At 43.9% G+C, this 11,859-nt stretch overlaps 1 protein-coding gene and 1 pseudogene across 1 annotated transcript; both read right to left on the reverse strand.

The window, feature by feature from the left end:
* LOC131812729 (olfactory receptor 1J4-like) lies at positions 1-4,821 on the reverse strand. Its single transcript, XM_059142586.1, has 2 exons — positions 4,141-4,821; positions 1-261 (listed from the first exon to the last, which is right to left on the reverse strand). The coding sequence occupies exons 1-2, from the start codon at positions 4,819-4,821 to the stop codon at positions 1-3; spliced, it is 942 nt and encodes a 313-aa protein (XP_058998569.1).
* A 6,101-nt stretch (positions 4,822-10,922) lies between these two features.
* LOC131813008 (olfactory receptor 1G1-like) lies at positions 10,923-11,859 on the reverse strand (annotated as a pseudogene).

The raw sequence follows: 11,859 nt of genomic DNA on the forward strand, positions 1-11,859 counted from the left end.
TCACTGACATAAGACTGTTGCCCTGTTGAAGAGTTTCTCCAGGGCCCCCTTCATGTCTCTGTTCCTTAGGCTATAAATGAAAGGGTTAAGCAATGGAGTGACCACTGTGTACATCACAGAGGCAATTATGTTCTTTTCACTGGAACTGCTGGATGAGGGGAAAAAATAAAGCCCAATAATTGTCCCATAATACAAAGATACCACAGAGAGGTGGGAGCCACATGTGGACATGGCTTTGAAGATCCCTCTGGCAGATGGAACCTTCAGAATGGTGGCTCCAATGTGTCCAAAGGAGATCAAAATGCATATTAGTGGGAGGGTAATGATTTCCACTCCTGCTGTGAAGGAGAGAGGGGTGGGGGGATGGGTTGGCCCAGTGATGGGTATTAAGGAGGGCATGTATCGCATGGAGCACTGGGTGTTATACGTAAACAATGAATCTTGAAATACTACATCTAAAACTAATGATGTACTGTATAGTGACTAACATAACAACAAGAAAAGAAACAATTCTACTTACAATAGGATAAAAAAGAATAGCATATTTAAGAATAAATTCATCAAAATAAGTGGAAAGTGCATGATCTAAATACAACAAAATATATTGTTGAAAGAAATTAAACATGTAAATGAATGGAAATACATCCCATGTTCATGGCTTGGGACACTTCATATTGTCAAGATGATAATATTTTCCAAAATGATCTATATAGTCAACATAATTACCAAAATCTCAGTTGTCTTCTTTATAGAAATTGACAAGCTGATTTTAAACTATATATGGAAATTAAAGGGATCCCAACTAACAAAAACAATCTCAGAGAAATAGAACAAAGTGTCAGGATCCATATGTCCTGATTTCAAATCTTAATACAAAAGTAGAGTAATCAGGATAGTATGATATAGGCATTAAAATAGACTTAGACCAATGGAACAGAGTTGAAAATCCAGAAGTAATCCCTCATATTTATATCCAGCAGGAATTTTAAAAGGTGCCACGACAAATCAGTAGGGGAAAGAAATATTTTTTTAAATAAATGGCCCTGGGAACACTGAATACCTACATGCCAAGAATGAAGTTGAATCTTTTTTTGTGTGTTCAAAATTAACTCTATATAGACCATAAAAAGCAAGCTACATAATAAAAAATCCTCAATACATATATTTAGCAAAGGACTCCTATCTACAATATATAAATAATTTTTACAAATTAATGTTTAAAAAGCAGAATACCTAATTAAACAGTAGCAAAAGAATGGGAACAGGTTTGTTACAAGAGAAAATAGGCAAAACCAATAAGCACAGGCACAAGAGATAAACTACATGTAGAGTTCTCAGACAAATGCACATAAAAACCACAACACATGATTTCTACAAACCCAGAAGAATGTGTCCACTGGAGATGGACACTGTAAGTGTGGCTGAGGAAGTGGACCACACTTTATAAAAAATACTAGGATCTCTTCTCTAGAGAGTTCTAAAGCTCCAGAAAACACTAATCTAAAGCTAGAATTCAAAAGCACTGACAATGACAGATAGCTACAAGGAACAGAATTGGCCAACAGAACTGGGAACGAAAACCTGAGACCTGTATTTAGAGAGACCACTACAAAACACTTCCAAGGTTGGGCTGACATGGCTCCAACAACCCGCATGCCCCCCACTGTAAACAGCCTGTCACTGTGGAATCCTCACTTTTCTTTCCTCACAAGTTCCAGTGAGCTGACAAAATGTCACATCATGGGTAAAACTATGCCTGACCACGGTTACACAGGTTCCTTTTTGTCATGACAACTATCACCATCTGACTTGACTGGTCACCATCTGATTAAATTGGACACATGTCTGTCTCTACCATGTATAGGTATCAACAATATCTCATTCATTTTTTAAATTTATTTTTAATTTATTTTCAGCATAACAGTATTCATTATTTTTTCACCACACCCAGTGCTCCATGCAATCTGTGCCCTCTATAATACCCACCACGGGTACCCCGACCTCCCACCCTCTGCCCCTTCAAAACCCTCAGATTGTTTTTCAGAGTCAGTAGTATCTCATGGTTTACCTCCCCTTCCAATTTCCCCCAACTCCCTTCTCCTCTCTATCTCCCCATGTCCTCCATGCTATTTGTTATGCTCCACAAATAAGTGAAACCGTATGATAATTGACTCTCTCTGCTTGACTTATTTCACTCAGCATAATCTCTTCCAGTCCCATCCATGTTGCTACAAAAGTTGGGTATTCATCCTTTCGGATGGAGGCATAATACTCCATAGTGTATATGGACCACATCTTCCTTATCCATTCGTCTGTTGGTTCTTTACACAGTTTGACAACCGTGGCCATTGCTGCTATAAACATTGGGGTACAGATGGCCCTTCTTTTCACTCTATCTGTATCTTTGGGGTAAATACCCAGGAGTGCAATGGCAAGGTCATAGGGAAGTTCTATTTTTAATTTCTTGAGGAATCTCCACACTGTTCTCCAAGGAGGCTGCACCAACATGCATTCCCACCAACAGTGTAAGAGGGTTCCCCTTTCTCCACATCCTCTCCAACACATGTTGTTTCCTTCTAGCTAATTTTGGCCATTCTAACTGGTGTAAGGTGATATCTCAATGTAGTTTTAATTTGAATCTCCCTGATGGCTAGCGATGGTGAACATTTTTTCATGTGTCTGATAGCCATTTGTATGTCCTCATTGGAGAAGTGCCATTTTTACATTTTTTTAAAAGATTTTATTTATTTATTTGACAGGCAGAGATTACAAGTAAGCAGAGAGGCAGGCAGAGAGAGAGAGGAGAAAGAAGGCTTCCCGCTGAGCAGAGAGCCTGATGTAGGGCTTGATCCCAGGACTCTGGGACCATGACCTGAGCCGAAGGCAGAGGCTTTAACCCACTGAGCCACCCAGGCGCCCCATTTTTACATTTTACCAATAATGCATAGCACAGTGTCTGATATATGGTCGGCGTCAGTGTACATACTAGCTTAAAATGAATATGTCTCTTTCCACAAACATTAGCACCAAGAAGCAGGACAGTAAAGCAGAAGTTTGAATACCAGAGTCAGACTAAGACTAAATTTAAGATTTTATTTATTTATTTGACAGAAATCACAAGTAGATGGAGAGGCAGGCAGAGAGAGAGAGAAGCAGGCTCCCTGCTGAGCAGAGAGCCCGATGCGGGACTCGATCCCAGGACCCTGAGATCATGACCTGAGCCGAAGGCAGCGGCTTAACCCACTGAGCCACCCAGGCGCCCAGACTAAGACTAAATTTAATACTTCTTTCCCCACTTACAAGCTTTGGTATCCATCTGTAAAATATAATAATCATAGCATTTAACCCAAGATCATTATAATTGGAAAAATAAATGGCATAATACATGTAGAGAGTTAAGAATATGGAATAAAAGTGATAATAAGCTTTATGGAGAAGTCATGATTATTGGACTCGTATTTAGTTAATTGAATGTATGTGCAGCTGCATGCCATTTTTAATTCTATCAGGGAATTCCATAAAGGCATGGAATCAGTGCCTCCTCCACCAGATATAGTATCTGGAGACTAATTAGTTCTGGTTGAATCATAGGTTAAAAAATATACATGCATTAGGATAACAGCAAACAGAAAGTTCTAATTGACCTTAGCCCCATGTAGCTTAGATCACCCTACACAACACCAGGGAAATAACACATTTATAACAAGGCACAAGTCCTTTATGAAATACACCCACCATACACTGCTAGGTTTGAAGTTTAAAAGAAGATTCTGCATCACTTCTTTTGAAACCTAAGCAAATGTGATAGGTGATGGTGTTGCTTCACAAACACATGGGTTCTCCGGAGCACAATATCAAAATACACATGTAGGATCAAAGTTCCTGAGAAGACAATGTATGAATTCCAAAAAGGTTTCTTAGTGCAGCCTTCATATCGCTGTTCCTGAGGCTATAAATGAAGGGGTTCAGCATAGGAGTCACGACGGTGTAAAATACAGCTGCAACCCTGTCTTTACCCCCAGAGTGAGATGAAGGGGGAAACAGATAGACACCAATTGCTGTCCCATAAAACAGGAAGACAACAGTGAGATGGGACCCACAGGTAGAGAAGGGCTTCTGCCTCCCAGAGGCAGATGGGACCCTGAGGATGGTGGAGATGATGTGTGCATATGACAAAATGATCAGAGAGAGAGGACCAGTGAGGATCATGCAGCTCACAGTGAATAGGGCTACCTGGTTGGTGCTGGTGTCTGAGCAAGACAGTTGCAGCAGAGGGACCACATCACAGAAGAAGTGATGGATGCTGTTGCCTGCACAGAAAGAAAGCCTAGCCATAAGCAGAGTGTGCAGGAGAGCAGCAAGGTTGGTGAGAAGCCAGCATGCCACCAGAAGGAGCATGCACACCAGGGGCCTCATGAGCGTGGAGTAGTGAAGAGGCCTGCAGATGGCCACATAGCGGTCATAGGCCATCACCCCCAAGAGGAAGTCATCTAATGCTCCAAATGTCATGAAGAAGTACATCTGGGCCAAACACCCTCCATATGGGATGGTCTGACTTTGTCTCTGGATGTTCACCAGCATCTTGGGGACGGTGGTGGAAGAAAAGCAGGCATCAGCAAAAGAGAGGTTGGCCAGGAAGAAGTACATGGGCGTGTGGAGGTGTGGGTCAAAGCCAATGGCCAGGATGATGAGCAGGTTCCCCATGACAGTGACCAGGTACATGCCCACAAAGATAGCAAATAGGAGAGGCTGCTGCTCTGGCCTCTCAGAAAGACCCAAGAGGAGGAATTCAGTGACACTGGACTGGTTGATTCTGTCCATGCCACTACTCCTTCTGGAAGGAGAGAAAAAACAAGTTAAATAGTGTAAAAAAAAAAAAAAGTTGGTACTTCTAGCCTTCTCTAAAAGAAACATCCCCCACCCAATTCACATATGTCTCTATTCCAAGTTCCTGGACCTTTCCTCCAAGGTCTGCATTGCTCCCTACTTTTCATCCACCCAAGAAAGGAGATCAAGCTGGCTGAGAGGTTAAAATGCAGAATTAGGGGGGCCTGGGTGGTTCAGTTGGTTAAGCACCTGCCATCTGCTCAAGTCATGATCTCAAGGTCCTTGGATGGAGTCCCACATGGGGTTCCGGGCTCAGCGGGGAGTCTGCTTCTCCCCCTCCCTCTGCCTCTCTCCCCTGTTCATGCTCTCTCTCTCTCTCTCTGTCTCAAATGAAAACAAAACAAAACAAAAACCTCTAAAATGCAAAAGCAAGGTGATAGGTAGCTGTTGGAGAAGTAAGTCAGGACACCTCCGTCACTTCTGTATGTTCACTGAGATCCACATCCCTGACTTCCAGGTCATGAGCCCATCTAAAGTGCGAACAGCAAGAGCCAACACTGAGTTCTAAGCACTACACAGTGCAGCATCTAATTGAAAACCTACACATTTTATTACATACACTTCACTAATGGGTTACTGAAATTCAGTGAAATTAAGTCATTTGCATAGTATTACAAAGAAGACGTGAATATAGCATGGGGGGGTCTGAAGTCATTTCTCAGGCCCCTCAACACCCTGAATCAAGGCCAACTCTGCTTAACCCCATCCTCTGCTGGGGCAGACGTAGGTGACTTTCTCTCTAAGGAAGTAGTTTCCACTGCCCATCCCAGGATGGGCTGAGAGACAGGAGGCAGAGACTCTGACTGGTATCTTTTGTGGGTATCAGAGGGAACACCTAACCCTGTCTTTTTCTTGGAGCACTCACCATGGGTGTCTGGCCCAGGTAGCATCCACCATCAAAGTCAACCTCCCTGCACCTGTTCTCGGTTTGGTCTCACAGGACCTTGCTTTGGACCTGCAGGTTCTTCTTAGCCTACAGCAAATGAGAGAGCAGAGGCCCCAGGTCCATGGGCTACACCAGGCCAGCCAGGGAGCAGCAGCCCAGACTACAGAGGAGGAGGTTGGATGTGCTTCCCACATTGTCACAGAAGTATTTCTAGGTTCTGTGCCCCAGGAGTGTGATTCCCCAAGCTGGTCCTCAGAGACAAATCTGAAGTAATTGCTGCAGCTTCAAGGTTTGGCTTCCTATGCCAGCACTCACCGAGGAGCATGTGTGGAGGGAACGCATGGCACATCGCTGGGTTTCATTTGATAAATTTTGTCCCCGGGGATCTGTGTGCATCTCCATTCTTAGTGTGGTGGCTGCTCTGAGAAATCTGCTGGGAAAGCTGGTAACTGGGGCAGAAGGGGCTCCAAACAGGAGGTGGAAAACAACAAACTTTGATTCCAACCTGGACAGAAGGTGTCCTGGCCTTGCTATCCTGAGGTGGGTTGTTTGAATTCTATGAGCCTTCAGGTTTCAAGTTCCTGCTAAGAGGGTAATTAACTTATTAGACTGCCAGCTCCACCCACCAAAATAATCCTAGACAAACTGAGGTGAGCAAAAAATCCAGACAATCACAAGAATATTAAAAAGTGAGAGTCCCGTGGGACTAAGGAAGATGGCTCTGAGCCGAATGTGGTGTGGGGACAGAAGTCTGGGTAGAGACTCGCCATGGGGAAGAGATCTATCCCTTCCCTGTGAGAGGAAACTGGGAAAAAGTGAATCAAGCCTGCTCTCGCCTATCTCCGCCCCTACCGGGAGTATTTAGATGACAGAGGTTTGGACTTCTCCACAGAAGACCTTCTGGATATTTTTTCTTTTGTTTCCCTTGCCTTTGGAGATGTGTCTTGAGAGAAGTTGCTGTGGCCGATGTTGAAGAGGTTACTGCCAACATGGATGGAACTGGAGATTATGCTGAGTGAAGTAAGTCAAGCAGAGAAAGTCAGTTAACAGATGGTTTCACTTATTTGTGCAACGTAAGGAAGAGCATGGAGGACTTCAGGAGAAGGAAGGGGGAAATGAGAAATCAGAGTGGGAGACAAAGCATGAGAGGCTGTGGACTCTGGGAAACAAACTGAGGGTTTTAGAGGTGGGGTGGAGGGATGGGTGAGCCTGGTGGTGGGTATTAGGAGGGCCCAGATTGCATGGAGCCCTGGGTGTTATTCGCAAACAATGAATCATGGAATACTACATCAAAAACTAATGATGTACTGTATGGGGACTAAGAAAAAAAAGTCCCAGGGTGCCTGGGTGGCTCAGTGGGTTAAAACCTCTGCTTTGGCCTCAGGTCATGATCCCAGGGTCCTGGGATCACGCCCCCACGTCGGGCTCTCTGCTCTGCAGGGAGCCTGCTTCCCCCCTCTCTCTGCCTGCCTCTCTGTCTACTTGTGATCTCTGTCAAATAAATAAATAATTTTTTTAAAAAAAGTCTTCCTGGATAGTGAGTTGAGGAAAGTGGACACTTAGTGACTAGTCTATGAAATTCACTCTCATTTCTTCACACTAAGTACTTGGTGTTGAGGTATTACCATAGGAAGACCGCTTTCTTCTCATTTCTGTTTGATCCTAGCAGTTTGAAGATACAGATGAGACAAAAAACGCTGGGAAATGGAATGCCGAAAGGCAGGAGGAAATGACTGTGGTTGATGATAAGCGCAGGTTTCCTACTTAGTGCTCGCCCTGCCATCTCCTTCAGCTCTCAGGACAGACAGCTTTTCGACCATGCTGACTGCACAGTTCCTGGAAGATATCCAGTCCCACATGGGGAACATGGATCTACAGGGAGCCCCTGGTTGATGAGGGAGCAGAAGGCTCGCTGAGGACAGGGCAGAAGCTGACCCACTGCAACCTCTCCATACCCCCCAACTCCAGGGTAGGGCATGGTGACATTCTTCCTGTCTTAATGTTAGTACCTTGCTAGAGGGGAAAAACAGCTTTAACCTGACCATGGCAAGGCCTCAGGTATCTCCTAGATCCTCTTTAGCATATGAAAAATTGTTTTGAAACCTCCCTTTTCTTTACATTTCCCAATTCGCCATCCCTCACAACCCCAGGGGCAGCAACTCTTTCTGCCCGTGGGTTCTGTCCCGGTGATTTAATAGAACCACCTTTTTCACCAGGGAGGTCTTAAGAATTCTTTCTTGGCCATCCGCTCTGGCCCTCACTTATATTCTAAAACTTTATCATAGTCAACTTCTCAATGATTCAGTATTTCTCCTCACTAATGTATTCCTTATTGCTTTAGGGAAAGTATCTCAGATGATTTCCGGTCTCGGATGATGAATCCATTCCAACATGGCCCCAGAATCCCTGAGATTCTCACTTCTTCCTCTATACTTTGCAAGGGGTTGCAGCATCTGCATTCCACTGACTGTGAGTGCCATCATGTCCGAGCCCAGCAACGGTCCCAGCGGTGCAGGAGCCCTTGTTCCGGGTGTTCCTGTCTCCTGACTCACAGGAGAGTCCTCCCATGTCAACCAGTTTTACCCTGTGTAGCCTAATATTTCATGATTTCTTTCTCCAGCCATTTACATTCCTTCATTGACTAGTGAAATGTATTAGCTAAGTGCTGCTCCCCTTTGGATGAATCAGGTAAATATTCCTGTTATTTCAGGCCGGGGCTGCGCTGACATCTGTTGCAAGTTACTAGTCTAGAGAAAACGGGTGACGCAGGCATTTTGAGGAAGGCACTGCTGTCTCCAGCTCTCAGAGAAGATCTTATCAATTGTCTAGTGCTGCATAACAAACCACCCCCAAACTTAGAGTTTAGACAACAACCACCACCTTTTACTTAGTTTACATTTCTTTGGGTTAACATTACAGATTTGGGTCAGCTGGCTCCTGGGTTTTGGGTAGGCTCACTCCTGCTCTGTGGTCTGCGGCCCATCAACTGGGTGAGGCAACAACTTCAGGAAATGGGTGGCTTGTTCTAGTGAATGAATCTCTGATACCAGAACTTTACCCTCCAGCTTTCAAATGATATCGGGGGTGTGTCTCAGCACTCAGTGGCTCTGGACCACCTCCTTCTTGAATGGTGCCTGCAACTGCAATTCTCTGCTCCTGCCCGTGCTTTCTGGTGATGCCAACCAGGGTTACAACAGCGTTAACAAATCCCTGACTTTTCTTGCTGCCTGAAGTCTAGCCAGATGCTGATTTCATCACCCTTCTTGCTTTCTAGTGTTTGAAGATCAGGTGAATCATAAGCATGCACTGATCAGTGAGTTAATGGCCAGGGACCATTTTAGATGGCAGTACCCAGTCTGTGCACATTGTAAAAACTGACTACATCAGGAAATGATTGGACACTCCAAGATCAGGAACATTACATCCCCATGTCAACACACCTACAGACCAGTAACTTCTCATTTCCTGTCTTGACATAAATTTGTGCTTTTCTGTATTCTTTTCCTCCTGCCTTGAAAAACTTCTCTTTTCTGTTTTGCAATAACATACCCATACTTCAAAACCCATCACAAATGTTACCTCCTTGGTGAAGTCCTCCTGGATAGATGAATCCAGGAGGACAAGAGAAAATTACATGTGATTTGTATTTTAAGCAGAACTTGAAGATTGCAGCGTATGTGTTAAAGACAGGCTAAGCCCTTCAGATGTGTTATCTTTTTGATTTCTCACAACAGCCTTAGATGGTAGTTACTGTAGTTACTAATACTATTCACTTGTTTATATTTGGAAAAGGGGCATTGGTGCCCATTGGTGCTAGAAGTCATTCAGGAAGTGAATACTGAAACTGATACATAAACTGGGTATTTGTGATTCCAGTGTAAGCCTTAGTTTCCCTTAAAAAATTATTGAAAAAATCTGAGTTGGTCAGTGAGTGAGATTTCAGTGTCATAATTATGCAGGGAAGAAATTGATGGAGCGTAGTGAAGTTTCCAAAGTTTCTCCTGTGGGTTATTGAAAAATCCTCTGCAGGTTGTTAGGTTAGACCCCTCAGGGGGGGATGCAGTAATGAAATCGATGTATTTAAAAATGTATCTGAACATTGGTTGTTGGAATTGTACTCACTGAAGAATGATGGCCTCATTAAAGAGACATGGTGAGAATCCAGGTCATGTGGCTTGATTCAAAAGTCATTTCAGAAAAGCTAGCTACAGATTTATGCTCAAGCAGAGGGCCTGTTCTCTTGGGGAAGTATGAGGATCTGAGGCTGTTTACACTTTTGTCCTAGCTTCTGATTTCCCTTGCCCCATCCTTAAGTCATGTGGTAGTATTGAGAGAGAAGTTGATGATTGGAAATGTGTATGTGAACAATGTGACAAAAGCAAGAAAAGAAAACAAACTAGTAACTGAGAGAAATTTGTGAGGTTCCTGGGAGGCTCAGTCATTAAGCACCTGCCTTTGGCTTGGGTCATGATCCCAGAGTCCTGGGATCGAGCCCCACATCAGGCTCCCTGCTCAGTGGAGAGTCTGCTTCTCCCTCTCCCACTCCCCCTGCTTGTGCTCTATTTCTCTCTCGCTGTCTCTCTCTCTCCCTCTCTCCCTGTCAAATAAATAAATAAAATCTTTTAAAAATTGAGAGAAATTTGTGATTTCATATCCATTTAGGCATAGTGTAACCATTACAGGTGTGCATTTTGGAACCAGATACCTGGGTTCAAATTCTGGCTCTGCCACTTAATAACTGTGTTACTTCCTATAAGTAATTTAACCTTTTTTGAGTCATTGTTTTCTCTTCTGTACAATGCAAATATTTGCCTCAAAGAAATATGTTGAACATTGCTCAAGAGAATGAAGATCTAAGCATAATGCCCAGAAGGAGAAAATTTGAACATTTTTTCTCCTGATTCTTTCAGAAACACTGCATGATAGAGAATACATTTTTAAATTTTTTAATTTTAATATAGTTGACAGGATAGAGAGTATTTTATTACCTCCTTTTATGAGTAGGGAAATTGTGGCTCACTGAGGTTATTTAATTTAGTGTAGTTGGAAAGCTGGTAAGAAGCAGATGCAGATTTAGATAGGCACCAAGATAACTCTATTAGTTGATATCCCCTGAATTCTCAGAATGATGTCGTTGGCCTCATGGAGATCACAGTGCCCTTCCACTCAAGAGTCTCCCCAAGGCATTCTTCATGTCTTTGTTTCTCAGGCTATAGATGAACGGATTCAGCATGGGAGTCACCACGCATACATCACTGCTACAATCCTGTCCTTGCTGGCTGAATCAGCAGAGGAGGGAATGAAGTAGACCCCAATAGCAGACACGTAGAACAAGCAAACAGCTGAGAGGTGGGAGCTGCAGGTGGAGAAGGCCTTCCACTTCCCACTCGTTGATGGGACTCTCATAATGGCAGCCATTATGCGGACATAGGAAATGATAATTAGCAAGGGGATCAAGATGATTAAGGCCTCTCCCCAGTATATTAACACACACTGGTTGACATAAGTATTGGAACAAGAGAGCTTCAACAGGGGGAAAAGTTCACAAGAGAAGTGGGGGATAATGTTGTCAGTGCAGAAGGATAACTGAGCCAGGAGAATGGTGTGGGTCAGAGAGTATGACTCAGTGAGTATTAGGGACATGACCAACAGCAGAGTACAGCTTCTGGGAGTTAAGACCAAGGCATAGTGAAGGGGATGGCAGATAGCCACAAGCCAGTCATATGCCATCACTGCCAGGAGGAAGACATCTAGACCAATGAACCATAGGAAGAAGTAGATCTGAGACAGGCATCCACTGTAAGTGATGGTTTTCCTATCAGCCTGGATGTTCGCCAGCATCCCGGGGACTGTGGTAGATGCGAAACACAAATAAGTAAGGGAGAAGTTTGCCAGGAAGAAGAACATGGGGGGGGTGTGGAGGTGTGAATCAGAGACAATGGCCAGGATGATGACAATGATCCCTAGCACATGATCAGGTACATGCTCAGGAAGATGCTGAATAGGAGGGGTTGCTGTTCCTGCTGCTCAGACAGGCCCAGGTGGAAGAATTCAGAGACATTCATTGTGTGGTTTCCTGGTTTCAT

The sequence above is a fragment of the Mustela lutreola genome, chromosome 12, assembly GCF_030435805.1.
Source record: "Mustela lutreola isolate mMusLut2 chromosome 12, mMusLut2.pri, whole genome shotgun sequence".
In the NCBI taxonomy this organism is placed as follows: Eukaryota; Metazoa; Chordata; class Mammalia; order Carnivora; family Mustelidae; genus Mustela; species Mustela lutreola.

Excerpts from the sequence above, each read along its gene's own strand:
- LOC131812729 (XM_059142586.1), bottom strand. The coding sequence starts at position 4,821 with ATGGACAGAATCAACCAGTCCAGTGTCACTGAATTCCTCCTCTTGGGT. Across the intron at positions 262-4,140 it reads TCATCTCCACCATCCTCAGG|GTTCCATCTGCCAGAGGGAT; the intron begins GTCCCATCTGCC and ends ACCATTCTGAAG.